This window comes from Rana temporaria, chromosome 1, assembly GCF_905171775.1.
Source record: "Rana temporaria chromosome 1, aRanTem1.1, whole genome shotgun sequence".
In the NCBI taxonomy this organism is placed as follows: domain Eukaryota; kingdom Metazoa; phylum Chordata; class Amphibia; order Anura; family Ranidae; genus Rana; species Rana temporaria.
This window is the reverse complement of record NC_053489.1, coordinates 655801995-655818004: the sequence shown is the minus strand read 5'-3', so window position 1 is coordinate 655818004 and position 16010 is coordinate 655801995. Positions and strand designations below refer to the sequence as shown.

General features: G+C 44.6%; 1 protein-coding gene across 1 annotated transcript in view; it reads left to right on the top strand.

The window, feature by feature from the left end:
* The first annotated feature begins 501 nt into the window (after positions 1-501).
* LOC120924544 (5-hydroxytryptamine receptor 7) overlaps positions 502-16010 on the top strand; it is a 104095-nt gene continuing 88586 nt past the window's right edge. The window contains exons 1-2 of the mRNA XM_040335510.1: positions 502-1999; positions 6330-6895. Coding sequence (XP_040191444.1) covers positions 6387-6895 — 509 coding nt within the window. The 5' untranslated portion in view covers positions 502-1999; positions 6330-6386. The remainder of the gene's footprint in view (positions 2000-6329; positions 6896-16010) is intronic.

The following is a 16010-nucleotide window of genomic DNA, read 5'->3' as shown; positions in this document are numbered from 1 at the left end:
AATATAACATAACATATATAGCATATATATATATATATATATATATATATATATATATATATATATATATAGCATTGAATAGAATGTATATATAATATTATGTAATATAATATGTAGATTATAGTAATAAAATTATATAATAATATATAGAATAAAATGTAATATATATAATATAATATTTTGAATATATGTGAACAAGGCTTATCAACCGGAACGCGTGAGCCTGTTTGTACTTTTTTCTCTTTCCCATGAAATTGTATAATATAATATAATACAATATAATATATAATACATTTCGCAACAATGCGTCCCAGAAAACGACAGTGTCTAGGCATAGTGTCGTTCTCCAGATTTTACTACTCCTGGCGAAGAACAATAAAAAACCAGCAGAATCCATGGAAAGGAGAAGCTGACAATGAATCTGAAGTTGTGCGCGCTGCGGCTGCCCCTTGCTGGGAGACGGTAACTTTTGTCATTCATCCAGCTCAGAGCTGAGCACGAGCTGCACTTTACACATAGTAGACTTCCAACTGTGAGACATAGAACGTGAGTGACAGGAGGAGAGAGCTGAGGCTGGGCTCACCGGCTGGAGTGGGCAGATACATAGAGCAGCATTGCATGCTGCCTGCTGGATAAGGAAACAGTCTGTGCTGTGGGTGAAGAAGATGGTTAGAGGAGAAGTTCCCTAGATTTCCGAGAGATGGGCTATCACAGAAGAGGCTGTAGCTATTTATGCTGAAGAAGACCCACCACCCCTGGCACCTGAGTCTGTGCCTGCAGCCCTACCACCTTCAATCTTTGCCAAGCTGTGACTATAAAATATTATTTTGGACTCTTTGACACCTAAAAGATTCTTGATATGAATATAGAAGACTCTATCCATTCTACATATAGATCTCATTGGCACCTTGGACACTAGGTACCCAAAGATCTTGCAGAGAAGACTTTCTCCAGTTGTTCGTGGCACCTACGACCAGGTTAGATAAGATCTGTGCCCAGCTAAGATTCCAAAAGACTTGCTAGGACTGGTACAGTTCTATGGGTATATCTGAATCCGGATGGGACTATAAGAGACACATTTTACTTTGGTGCAACTTTCTACGGCACTGCGTTCTTCAGCTGTAGCCAGATGACCATGACCCTCATGGCACCAGTGACTACATCTCTTTCTTGAATACTGGAGGCCCACCAGCTTGGCGCACTGGCACCTGGGGTTACATCTGAATCTTGAATGTTACTTAAAGAGACACATTTTGTGGCACAACTTTCTATGGCACTGCTGTCTGTAGCTGTAACCAGATGACCAGGCGACACGTAACACCAACAACAACAACAACCTAATCTTGAATACTGAAGGTCCACCAGCTTGGCACAGTTCTCACTGGCATCTGTGGGTACATCCTAGTTTTGGATAAGATAAATTTAGCTTTGGAACACCTTTCTAAGGCACTGCAATCTTTAGCTGTAACCAGATGACCATGTCCTACATGGTACCACTGACATAGTTCATGACCTAGTTTTGAATTTTGGAGGTCCACCAGCTTCTCCCTGCCACCCTTGAGTACATCCAAATCTTGGATGTGACAAAAAGAGGCATATTTTGCTCTGCCACAACTTTCCACAGCACTGCAGTCTGCAGCTTTAAGCAGATGACCGTGTCCTACATACCACCAATGACAGTGGCTACAAACTGATCTTGGGCTTTGAAGGTCCACCAGCTTGGCACAGTGGTCCATGGTGCCTGAGATTGTGACCACATGCATATGTCTTAAGTTCTCTGTCCAGCTGTGAAGATAGAAGACACTTTTTACAAATGCAATTTTTTTTTCATGGCACCACCTGAGCTTGTGGCGACTACAAGCTTTTCCCCCAACAACTAAGACCCGTGACATCTCATGTGATGCCAGTCCTTTTCTCCTCGAATCAGCACATGCCAGGAAGATGACTTTGTGCCCCGGACTTCTAAAGCGCAGCCGAGACTCAGCGCTGATCATTGAAGGTAACATGGCATGAATGTGTAGGCTGACAAATGTAGGTTATCTGTCTATTTGCCACGCATGGCTGCCCCCTTACATAACATCTATACATTAAGTTACATAAAGATGCAAGCTTGGCTCTTTATTCCGGCCGAAGGGGGAAAAGCGTCACAAACAGTTAATGCATAAGTTAACCCCTGAGCTGACGAAGCCCTGCAGCACGTATTGGGTTCTTGCAGCTGAGACATAGTTGCCAATATTTTAAAAGGAATTTCTAAGGGGGGTCATTTAGCTGATGCGTTATATGCTTGTCGTTTTAATTACGGTATGTCTCAGAATAGCAAAGATCACTTTAGTGCATGGCTGCAAACAGTTAAAAATGACTTCAGGGACCATTAGTTGATTAAGCTCAATTATTTTTTTCCGGCTAGCTACAATTTTACCTTTACGTGTTCATGCACTACATTTAAAAGTAATTTGATTCTGAAATATTTTGACACGTTATCTGCTTTCTCGTTAGAAACATTAACTTAAAAATTCAAGACAATTTGAACAGATAGAAAAAAGAGGATGTAACACTCCAAAAACAGTTTTTTTTTTTTAAAGCTCATCAATGTTTTAAAATTAGGAACATACGCAAGACCGGGTATTGGCCACGGTAGATCTCCAAATCCGAAGCTCCTCAATGTTTAAAATTAGGAACATTCACAAGACCGGATATTGGCCGGGGTAGATCTCCAAATCCGAAGCTCCTCAATACTTAAAATTAGGAACATTCACAAGACCGAATATTGGCCGGGGTAGATCTCCAAATCCGAAGCTCCTTAATACTTAAAATTAGGAACATTCACAAGACCGGATATTGGCCGGGGTAGATCTCCAAATCCGAAGCACCTCAATACTTCAAATTAGGAACATTCACAAGACCGGATATTGGCCGGGGTAGAACTCCAAATCCGAAGCTCCTCAATACTTAAAATTAGGAACATTCACAAGACCGAATATTGGCCGGGGTAGATCTCCAAATCCGAAGCTCCTCAATACTTAAAATTAGGAACATTCACAAGACCAGATATTGGCCGGGGTAGATCTCCAAATCCGAAGCACCTCAATACTTCAAATTAGGAACATTCACAAGACCGGATATTGGCCGGGGTAGAACTCCAAATCCGAAGCTCCTCAATACTTAAAATTAGGAACATTCACAAGACCGAATATTGGCCGGGGTAGATCTCCAAATCCGAAGCTCCTCAATACTTAAAATTAGGAACATTCACAAGACCAGATATTGGCCGGGGTAGATCTCCAAATCCGAAGCACCTCAATACTTCAAATTAGGAACATTCACAAGACCGGATATTGGCCGGGGTAGATCTCCAAATCCGAAGCTCCTCAATACTTAAAATTAGGAACATTCACAAGACCAGATATTGGCCGGGGTAGATCTCCAAATCCGAAGCTCCTCAATACTTAAAATTAGGAACATTCACAAGACCAGATATGGGCCGGGGTAGATCTCCAAATCCGAAGCTCCTCAATACTTAAAATTAGGAACGTTCACAAGACCGGATATTGGCCGGGGGAGATCTCCAAATCCGAAGCTCCTCAAAACTTAAAATTAGGAACATTCACAAGACCGGATATTGGCCGGGGTAGATCTCCAAATCTGAAGCTCCTCAATACTTAAAATTAGGAACATTCACAAGACCGGATATTGGCCGGGGTAGATCTCCAAATCCGAAGCGCCTCAATGTTTAAAATTAGGAACATTCGCAAGACGAAAAATTGGGTGGGGTAGATCTCTGATTTTAAGTTCTACCTGGAGATCAGTTAGCTATTTAGTAGCACTTGATTACATTGCCAATGCCAGGGGTTCTCAACCAGGGTTCCATGGAACCCTAAGGTTCCTTCAGAGGTTGTTAGGGGTTTCTTGAGCAATGAGCAAATTAATTCCTCTCAGATACGCTCCCACTGACATCATTGGCACAGCTTGGGCTTTAAATATTATTGGAGCCATATTTGTCATCTTCCTGGATTACATATTACCATAAGTGTCTTAGGTAAGAATTGGGGTAAAGATCAGGTGCATCTACCAGTTACCGGTACACTTTGGGGCAGATCCTCAAAGAAATTACGCCGGCGTATCTCTTGATACGCTGCGTAATTTAAAATTTTGCGCGTCGTATCTTTGTTTTGGTATCCACAAAACAAGATACGACGGCATCTCGGCTAGATACGACAAGCGTACGTCTTAGTACGCCGTCGGATCTAAGCTGCAATTTTTCGGCGGCCGCTAGGTGGCGTTCCCGTCGAAATCTGCATCGAATATGCGAATTAGCTATTTACAGCGATCCACGAATGTACGTCGGCCCGGCGCATTTTTTTCCGTCGTTTGAATTTGGCTTTTTACGGCGTATAGTTAAAGCTGCTGTTCTGAGGCGTACTCAATGTTAAGTATGGCCGTCGTTCCCGCGTACAATTTTGAATTTTTTACGTTGTTTGCGTAAGTCATTCGCGAATAGGAATTTGCGTAGAATGACGTCACTGTCTTAAACATTGGCTGGTTCCGGTTTAATTTCAAACATGCGGACTGGGATACCCCCAGGGACGGCGCATGCGCAGTTAAAAAAAAACGTTTTTTACGTCGGGTCACGACGTATTAACATAAAACACGCCCCCATTACATCCATTTGAATTCTGCGCCCTTACGCCGCGAGAGATACACTACGTCGCCGTAACCTTCTCCGCAAATTCTTTCAGGATTCGAAAAAAAAAAGATAAGTTACGGCGGCGTAGCGTATCTTAGATACGCTGCGCCCGCGGAAAGGTATGTGTATCTGCCCCTTTGTCTTTTGCATCCTCCTTCTTTATGTCTCCACCAATGGTTTGATCAGGGTTTCTCAACTAGGGTCCCATGAAACCCTAGGGTTCCTCCAGGAGTTGCTAGGGGTTCCGTGAGCAATGAGAAATATATTCTTCTCAGATTAGCTCCCACTGACATCATTAGCACAGCTTGGATTTTTCATATTATTAGAGCCATAATTGGTTAACATATTCTCAAACGTCTTGGGTAAGAATCAGATAAAGCGTATCAGATGCCTTTAGCATCTGCCTTTCTTATGTGCCCACCAATGTTTAGATCAGGGTTTCTAAAACAGGGTTCCTCCAGAAATTTCTAGGGGTACCTTAAGCAAGGAACAATTTCTGAATTAATAAATCTTTATTTGTAACAAATTGTTATATGGAAATTGGAAATGCCTTTTAATAAACATATTGAAACAGAAAAAAAGTAATAATACGCTAAAATCAACCTTCCAATATTACATAAACTTATACAAATTCTAATGGCATAAAAACAATGGGTGTTCAATTAAATTACAGCCATGAAAGTCCAATATGTGAACAACCATCAATTAATGGTTGTACTGATCACCTAACAGTTAATTAGTTAATGGCCAAAAGGAACAATTTCCGCCTTTTAGATAAGCTCCCACTGACACCATTGATCTTTTTAGCTATCTGTAAGGGGGGAATTCTTCCCAATGACCACAAGTGTAAGAAGAATTCTTCTTGACACTGACAATCACACTAATAAATCATGTGTGTAGATATATTGATTTTTAGCAGGGGTTCCCTGAGACCGGAAAGTTATTGCAAGGGTTCCTCTTCGTTGAAAAGGTTGAGAATGGCTGGGCTATGCTTATCTTGGTTTAGAGTTTTCAGGACATCAATGAAATTTGAGATTGAATTTTAGAAAGTATGTTATGTTGCTAAACTCAAAGGACAAAAAAGTCTGGGACAAATTTAAAAAAAAATTAAGATTAAGTTCCATATTGTGGGAATGCCCAATGACTTGATAAGAAGGCAGGACCAGTACCTGATCCCTAGTCCTACCCCGTTCTTCTGTTCAAACCGAGTCCAGGCTGGCTTTGCTTGCTGTTTGCTGACTTGCACTGCTTCCCAGATTGCCCTTTAATTTTTCATCGAAGCAGGAAACCCTGTTTAAGACCTGCTGAACCCGCTTGACTGCTCTATATAGTCTAGGGAGCTGTGCTCTGGTGCTCAGAGATTTTGGATGTCGCTTGTAATGACAATTGGGAGCAGGAAAATGCACTTCAAAGTCTGAAAAAAGCACAGAGAGGAGAAGTAATCCTATGAAGGCATGTGTGTCTGAATGCTCTGACATGTGAAATAAGGCAATGTCAATAGTGTGGAGGATAGTTCATTAATCATGATAATGTACATTAAATATTAATGGTGGACATATGTGTGAGCTCCTCTGGCTCTTCTCAGTGCACCTTGTAGTTTTGCCTTGATTGTCAGAACTCAGAACAATACTCTTGTCTTCTTCAGGAGAGCAACGGAGCATCTTGACAAGCTTGGCATCTGTGAGGACCTCAGGAAGAGGGGATGTTGATACAGGTCCAGCCAACTCAGCTGTCATCCGTCCATCATTCTTCGCACAGCGTGGAGTCGCCCTGTCCCCCTCAACACCTTCTCCCACCTGCATTCATGACTGACAGACCCTTATCTTCTACTGAACAAGACTTGGTCACTCTGACAAATCACACCAACGCTACCAATTGCGGAGAGGAAATTTTGCCCTATGGGGACATCGAAAAGATTGTCATTGGTGTGGTTCTGTCGATCCTCACTGTGTTCACCATTGCTGGCAATGGTCTGGTCATTATCTCAGTGTGCATTGTGAAGAAGCTGCGGCAGCCTTCCAATTACCTGGTGGTGTCCTTGGCGGCGGCAGACCTGTCAGTGGCCATCGCAGTGATGCCATTTGTCATCATCACTGACCTGGTTGGTGGAAAATGGCTCTTTGGGAAAGTGTTCTGCAATGTTTTTATAGCCATGGACGTCATGTGTTGTACAGCATCAATCATGACCTTGTGCGTCATCAGTGTGGACAGGTAAGAGATGGGGGGCATCAAATGTATGGTTGGCTGGTCTTTTTGAAGCATGTGTAAGGTTTGTAGGTTGCATTGTTTTACATATCCTGAGAAAACCATTAGTCTAGGGTAGGGTTGTCCAGATACCACTTTTTTAGGACTGAGTACGAGTACCGATACTTTTTTTCAAGTACTCGCCGATACCGAATACCGATACTTTTTTTTAAATGTGTCCCCAAATGCAGCCATGTCCCCCCCCATATATGCAGCCATGTCCCCCCCACAGATGCAGCCATGTCCCCCCCCACAGATGCAGCCATATCCCCCCCATATATGCAGCCATGTCCCCCCCCATATCCAGCCATGTCCCCCCCATATCCAGCCATGTCCCCCCATATCCAGCCATGTCCCCCCCCCATATGCAGCCATGTCCCCCCCTCCCATATGCAGCCATGCCCCCCCATATGCAGCCATGTCCCACCCCATATCCAGCCATGTCCCCCCCATATATGCAGCCATGTCCCCCCCCATATCCAGCCATGTCCCCCCCATATATGCAGCCATGTCCCCCCCCATATCCAGCCATGTCCCCCCCATATCCAGCCATGTCCCCCCCATATATGCAGCCATGTCCCCCTTACCGTACATGCTGCCGCGCCGCCGCTTGGTTAATACAGGCGGGGAACATTACAGCTTTCATTTGAATAGCTGTAGTCTTTCATGCCGCGCTGCGTATAGACACTCCCCCTTGCTCGGGATTGGACAGTTCACCTGAGCAAGGGGGAGTGTCTATACGCGGCGCGGCGGGAAACACTACAGCTATTCAAATGAAAGCTGTAATGTTCCCCGCCCGTATTAACCAAGCGGGAATGCGGCGGGGGTTTGCGGCGGCGGGGGGGGGGTATTCTATTTCGGTATCGGGGGTATTTGCGGGAGTACAAGTACTCCCGCAAATACTCCGAATCGGTCCCGATACCGATACTAGTATCAGTATCGGGACAACCCTAGTCTAGGGCAGTGCTAAAATATTTGTTTTGTGGGAACCCAAGAGGACCATATGCCTTTTTTGTTACCTCATCTTTAGGATTAAAGTCCAGTTGAAGTTTCATTTTAAATCAGCTGAACATGTTTCAGCTATATCCATATTTTTACAGTTCTTTAGAAAGCAGCCATAGCCTTAGTAGAAAAGGCTGTCCCCTGCCAGCATACTGCCAAGAAGGACCATTGCTCTTTGTGTGGAAGAAATGGCTTCTCTGCAGGGGTCCAATGTTCACCCTACTAAGTCAGATCTTTAGTTCTGCAATCAGCAAAGCTCACGTCCTTGTTGATTGGAGAGCTCTAGCTCTGAATCAGCAGTGGGCATGAACCTCTGCAGAGAGACCACATCTTCCTTACAAAAAACATGCACCCTCACTGCAGCATGATGGCAGAGGACAGGCTTTTTTATTTAGATTGAGACTCTTTTAAGACTGTGAAAACCTTATGGACATTAAATGTATTTAGCTTTTTATAACTGTTTAAACAGTTCAGTTGAACTTTAATGTGTGTTTGGGACCCCAGAAAAAAGGTGTTTTTTTTTAACAAGAATGATTTTTAATATTATTGGAGCCAAATTTGTCATCCTTCTGGTTTTCATATTACCATAAGTCTTGGGTAAGAATCAGGTGAAGATCAGGTGTATGCACCAGTTACCTGTACACTTTGCATTTAGCATCTACCTTTTCTTTATGTGCCCACCAATGTTTATATGACTTCAGGTCTCATGAGTAAGGTTCACATGTCGATAGTTGGAAATGTTCACAACTACTAGAACCAAAGTGTGAGATTGAGGCATAAAATAGAGGCAGTAGTGGTACCAGAAGGGGAGGACTGTGCCAGGGGCCAAGGGGGTATTTACCCCCAGGTCAGTGCAAATAATATACAGTATGTTTGGCTGGTCCATGTCATTTTCACAGAGTAGTAGTTATCTTTTTGGCTCAAAGTAATTCTAGGTTTTCAATTCATCCTTTGCAATCCCTTTTTTGGCATACACAGCATGTATACCACGATAAACCATGTCCGTCTTTTCAGCATGCCCAACAATCACAGCAGCATTGGTGCATTTTTTTTTTTTTTTTAGCCCCCAGGAAAGTCTCTCTCCCATGAAAGGGCCACTTGGTTGTGATTGCCCTCCAGCATAAAAGTTACCGGTTCTTCCCAGGGTACCAGTGAAATAGACAAGGCAATTCAAATTGGATGACATTGTTCTCAACTGAAACATCTAAGATCTCTGATAGGCAAAAGGTTAATAGATACGTTTTACTTGAACTTGGTTAACATGCATGTCTAACTACTTAGATCATGAACACATAACAGCTAATGGTAAAAAAAGTTTGCATGACGAGCAGGCAGATGAACATCCTATACCTGGACAGTACAATCTCTCTTGTTTTTAGTCCCTAGGGCTTTCATTCCACTATGTTTTAAGAAATACAACCTCTTTTTGGGGTCCACCAATAATAGTAAACTATTTAGACCTAGACACATGTAGGTAGATTCACGTACAGATGCCTAAACTTGCGGCGGCGTAGCTTAGCGTGTTTAGGCTACGCCGCCGTAAGTTAGCTAGGCAAGTACATGATTCACAATGTACTTGCCTGCTATGTTACGGCGGCGTAGCCTAAATCGGGCGGGCGTAAGGGTGCCGAATTCAAATGTGTGTAAGGGGGGAGTGTTTTATGTTAATAAGGCTTGACCTTACGTTTTTGACATTTTTTTTACTGCGCATGCGCCGGGCGCCTACATTTCCCAGTGTGCATTGCGGCTAATTACGCCGCGCGGGCCTATTGATTTTGACGTGGACGTAAACGGCGTAAATCGCTATTCGCGGACGACTTACGCAAACGACGTAAAAATGTTGAATCTCGAAGCGGGAACGGCGGCCATACTTTAACATTGCTATTCCATCTAATAGATGGAATAACTTTAGGCCTGATAATGGCTTACGGAAACGGCGTAAATGTACTGCGACGGCCGGGCGTACGTTTGTGAATCGGCGTATCTGCTAATTTACATATTGTACGCCGACCGCAATGGAAGCGCCACCTAGCGGCCATCCGAAATATTGCAACCTAAGATAGGACGGCGCAAGCCGTCGTATCTTAGATATGTTTAAGCGTATCTCTGTTTGAGAATACACTTAAACATAAGTCGGCGTAGATTCTGAGTTAGGTCGCCTTATCTACTCATAAGCCGGCCTAACTCTTACTGAATCTACCTATTGGTAAATGGTACTTCTCCTTACAGATCCATCACACACTCCCAGGGTCTAGCACAGTCTTCATCTCAGCTTAAGTGACAAATAATGTAGCTGTGGTTTATAAATGGGAAATGTTAAATTAAATAAGACTTTCATTCATTCTACTATGTTTTAGTAAGAACAGCCTCTTTTGGGGGTCAGCCAATAATGGCAAACAGTTTAGACCTAGACACATGATAAAATGGTATTCAAACCTCAACATTCAAAAGCTAAAGCACCTTAGATCTGAAGTCCCATAAGTTGGTCATCCACCAGTGTTGCCAACCTACCAGATTGAAATTTACTGGCACGACACCCAAAATTTACTGGCGCAGCCACGTTTTTACTGGCATTTCACAAAAGTTACAAAATTAAATTTTTAGGTGCAAATTTCAGTATTTAGGCCACAAACAAGTACGCTAGGCAAACAGCAATGTGATTTAAGGGAGATATTAAGGTAAAAAATACTATTTTTGTTATTTTCGATATAATAAGGGTAAATTATTTAGTCACAGACATCACCCCCTGCCTCCATCCCCCTCTGCCACCAACACCCCCTGCCTTCACCCCCCTCTGCGGTGCCACAATTTCTGTCGCCACCATCCCCCTCTGCGGTGCCACCAACACCCCCTGCCTCCAATCACCCCCTGATACTAACACCGCCTGCCTCCAATCTCCCCCAGGCCCCCTGCCTCCAATCACCCCCTGCCTCCATTGTCCCCTGCCTCCATCCCCCTTTGCGGTGCCACCAACAACCCCTGTCTCCATCCCCCACCCTCTTTGGTGCCACCATCCCCCTCTGCGGTGCCACTAACACCCCTTGCCACTAACACCCCCTGCCTCCAATCTCCCCCTGCCTCTATTGTCCCATGCCTCCATCCCCCTCTGCGGTGCCACCAACAACCCCTGTCTCCATCCCCTACCCTCTGTGGTGCCACCATCCCCCTCTGCGGTGCCACCAACACCCCCTGCCTCCAATCACCCCCTGCCACTAACACCCCCTGCCTCCAATCTCCCCGAGTCCATTTCCCCCTGCCTCCATCCCCCTCTGCTGTGACAACACAGCCTCCAATCACCCCCTGCCTCCAATCTCCATGCGTAGTTCTAAGCCGAACCGAACTCAGCTATTTTTACTGGCACATTCCTGCAACCACGGACATTTACGGTAGGGCGGAAAAAGTGCCCGTTTTTACGAACTGTCCGTAAAATTACGGACGGTTGGCAACACTGTCATCCACAGACAAGTCATCTAAGCTTGCCAATCATGATGGTCTTCTCCTTATAGATCCATCACACACCAACAGGATTTAGCACAGTCTTCTTCTCAGCTTATGTGACAAATGGCTGTGGTTTGTGAATGGGAAAGGTCCATTCTCTGTTCCTTGCTACTTATTATTAACAAGTCATTATGATGCCTGGAAGACCTTATTATCCATTCCTGTTTTACCACTGATGGCCATTAATGCATATCAAAAGCACACAGAATGTATGCAGTAATATATGTTAAAGCAAATTTTTTTTGCATGTGCATAGAGGTAAAAGGCCTTGTTATTTATATGGTGAATACCACATGGAAATCTTGACCTATCTACCATAATAATGTCCACTACTTCAAACGGATGACTTAAAATGTAAGTAAACCCTCCTATCGTTTTCAGCCAAGGAAGCTGCCATCTTTGACTCTGTTTAATCTACAGCTGCCATGATGCTGCACATGTGATCAGTTATGACACCAGCCATTGGATGGTTTGACAGTTTGGTTTAAAGCACAACCAATGGGAGTGTTACATTTCTGGCACGTGCCGGAATTTAAACTGTTTTATGGATGGGTTTACTTCCACTTTAAACAAAAAAAGTGACTCAAAAAACACACAACAAATATAAAGGAAGAAAAACACATTTCGTAGATGTCTCTTTTAAACATGCAGCTTTTAAGTGATTTCCTACTTTCTTTATACTGGGCAAGGTAATGGGTTAAGTTTACAAGAAGGCATGTTATAAAAAACGTATCTTCCATGTGCTCCCCTTTCGTCCCGATGTGTCTCTATACTGCCCATGACACTTATATGTGAGAGTGCTTGGGCCTCGCCAGCCTTGGTGATTGGCTTCTCAGGCACAGGGCATTGCATTGTGGGTAGGCAGAAAGAGTGCCACCGGAAGCACCAGAATTTCTTGGACAGCCCCGTGGGGTGGGGGAAGGCTTAGAAAGTGAATTTACACAGCTTTGCTCCTTCCCACTATCTGTACGCATGTACAGGGATAACTGTGAAAGCCAATCACAGAGATCACATTTTTAGGAGTCCGCCTACGAACCTCCCTTGCTTACATTCCTTTAAAGAGCCAGCTTTCATTGGCAGAAAGGTGTTGGAGAAACATTGAGGAATGCCATTGTTGGATTTCAGTACTTTAGAGTTAAACACCTGGAACAAACCTGCTGTAAACAAATGTCAAATGAGTGTTATAATTTATATCTCATTGCAGGCCAGCGGCTCAGTAAGCATTGAAGCCAAAGCATCAGCATGATAGTCAGGCAAGTTGCACCCTGTAAAGGAGTAGTCAGCAATGGCAGAGTACAATGTCCTCTTAAGCCAAAACACTTTGGGGCAGATCCACAAAGAGAGTACGCCGGCGTATCTACTGATACGCTGGCGTACTTTCAAATTTCCTGCGTCGTATCTTTGTTTTGAATCCTCAAAACAAGATACAACGGCATCTAGGTTAGATCCGACAGGCGTACGTCTTCCTACGCCTTCAGATCTAAGATGCAATTCGCTGGGTCCGCTGGGTGGCGTTCCCGTTGTTTTCCGCGTCGAGTATGGAAATTAGCTATTTCTGACGATCTACGAACGTACGAGCGCCCGTCGCATTTTTTTACGTCGTCTCTAGTCGGCTTTTTTCGGCTTATAGTTAAAGCTTCTATTTGGTGGCGTACTCAATGTTAAGTATGGCCGTCGTTCCCGTGTATAATTTTAAACATTTAATTTCGTTTGCGTAAGTCGTCCGTGAATCGGGCTGGACGTAATTTACGTCCACGTCACAAAAAATTACGTCCTTGCGACGTCATTTAGCGCAATGCACGGCGGGAAATTTAGTAACGGTGCATGTGCAGTTCGATCGGCGTGGGGACGCGCTTCATTTAAATGAAACACACCCCCTACTCGCCGATTTGAATTACGCGCCGTTACGCCGCGAGAGATAGACTACGCCACCGTAACTTACGGCGCAAATTTTTTATGGATTCAAACCAAACTGAAGTAAGTTACGGCGGCGTAGCGTATCTCAGATACGCTGCGCCGGGGCAGATCTTTGTGGATCTGCCCCTTTGGACGTGTTATTTTGCTCAGTATAGTATAGGTTCACTTTAACCAAGAAGGCCCATATGGACAGGTTTAGTCCATTTGTGGATCCACGTCTACAGTACATGAAAGACATCTTAGGTCAGTCAATAAAAAATAGTGTTGGTATAATTTTGAAATGTTTTCTTGGTCACCATATTTAGGATATAGGATGAAACCCGGTTCCCTCCCTCAACTCCCCACCCACCAAACCACCCCTCTCCACTCCACTGATTTGCAAAGTGCTTCTCCCTGGAGCACCCCTTGGCTCCACTCGTATAGCTATGTTATTCATTCACAGATCAGTTTTATATCTTCCAATGGAAAGACTACAAGTTATCTCCCACCATAGCAGAGGAAGTCCCAGATCTCAATGGAGCACAAGTTTAGTCCATTGATTACTTCTTCCAGTCCATAACAGAAGGTCCGTACCTCCAAATTGACCTGGGGCTGGGATGCAAACAATGCAGCAGCCTGTGCATTGCACCTACCATGCACTGATTATGGTTGCATTAATTTCTTTATTGCAAATGGTGGACTATGCCATTAATATTTATCTGAAGTTTTCTACTTATAAATGCAAAGAAATAAGAGGTTACACGACCCTTCTTGGTCTTGGCTGTGGGTGCATTGTTTGCCGACCTACCATACAATCAATTGGAATCCATGTGTCCAGCGCCCTGCATATAGATTAGGGGCCGAGCACATTGATTAGGGGCGGCGCCCCTTCTACCCTAATGGAGCGACCACTACTGAGAAGCAGGTTTTTTACGTTCTTTTTTTCAGACATAGACAGACTCAGAGGTAATCAGATGTAAACAGATGCATGTCCTTTTACATCCACCTGCCCATAGACAGACATGGAGCTTCTACTCAAATCTGCATGAAAAACTGACTGATCTGATTGTATTCCTTGTGTGAAAGGGGCCTTACTGTTATATGTTTGAGGATAATGGAAAGATAGCATTGGACCCATAGGTTTATTTTACTGTTAATGTTATCTTAAGGTGTTAATGTTGGTGTAAATTATCTGGTTCCTGGGCAGGTGGCTTCTACACCCCAGAGGATCTGCACAGTCTCCTTGGCTTGTAGTGTAATGTAAGAAGAGTGCGCCAGGGCTCGAGTCCTGCATGAACGCATGGGAACGGCGTTCCTGTACTATCTCCACAGCAGGAACGCCGTTCCCTTTTTCATCGCTCCTGCATGATGCGTCTGCTTTCAGTGGCCCGACATACCAACAGGGGTGCCAGACATTGCGGGGGTTGTCAGGCAGGTGCCGCAGGGCGACATTTGTCCATATGGGGAAAGTAGCTGGGAAGCTCCTTCAGCCCGTGTCGCTGATCTGGCCGCCTATTAGGTTCACCAGGTGGGGCGGGGGTGGGGGCGGGAACTACCCAGCTGCCCCGTGACCATGAAGGGGGAAGGAGCTGCGATGGATCCCGAGCCCATTGCCTTATGCCGCCTTGCCGGGAAAAAAGTGAAAAAGTGAGTGCTCGCCCGTGCAGCAGCCTCCCTGTATGCATTAATAGAAGCTGCATATAAAGGAATTGATCTTTGTATATTCCTCATGCAGCCGCTGAAAGCTTGATTCTCCTCCTTTCCCGCCTGAAAGCATTCAGTGTCTGCATGAGGAATATGCAAAGATCAATTCCTCTATTTGCAGCTGCCCCGCCACTCCTCCTATCCAGCTTTTTTTGCTGCTCATCTCCTCCATCATGCTATCGAGTAATTCAACACATAATGTATTTTCCTTTATCTGGGTATGCTCTTGTCTTCCATTATTTAACCATGCTCTCAGCTCTTTGGTGATCAGTGGCAGTAAAAGATCACGACATTCTGGAAATATTTAAGTGCTATCCAGTCCCCCCTCCCCCAGTGCTATCCAGTTCCCCCCCCCCCCCATGCTCTCTAGTCCCCCCTCCCATTTCTCTCCAGCCCCCCCCCCCCAGTGCTCTACAGCTCCTCCTGTGCCCTCTGGACCCCCTAGTGTTCTTATATTAAGTCTGCAGTTTCTGCCCTTCTCCTGTATCATGTCTGCAGTCTCTGACCATCGCCTGTATTATGTCTGCAGTCTCTGACCATCTCCTGTATCATGTCTGCAGTCTCTGACCATCTCCTGTATCATGTCTGCAGTCTCTGACCATCTCTTGTATCATGTCTGCAGCTTCTGACCACCTCCTGTACTGTGCCTGCAGTCTCTGACCGTCTCTTGTATCATATTCACAATATCTAACCATCTCATGTAGCATGTCTGCAGTCTCTGACCGTCTCCTGTATCATGTCTGCAGTCTCTGACCATCTCTTGAGGGATGCAGATAATTCTGAGCAGGGATGGGGATACAATGTGGAGAGGGATGGATTATGCTGGGTGGGGATACATTGTGGAGAGGGATGGATGATGCTGGGCGGGGATACATTGTGGAAAGGGTAGCAGGTAATTCTGGGTCGGGGATGGGTATACATTTATTTTTGAGGTGAGGGGTAATCTTGGGCGAGTTCCCACACTTTTTTCCCCAGGAAAGTC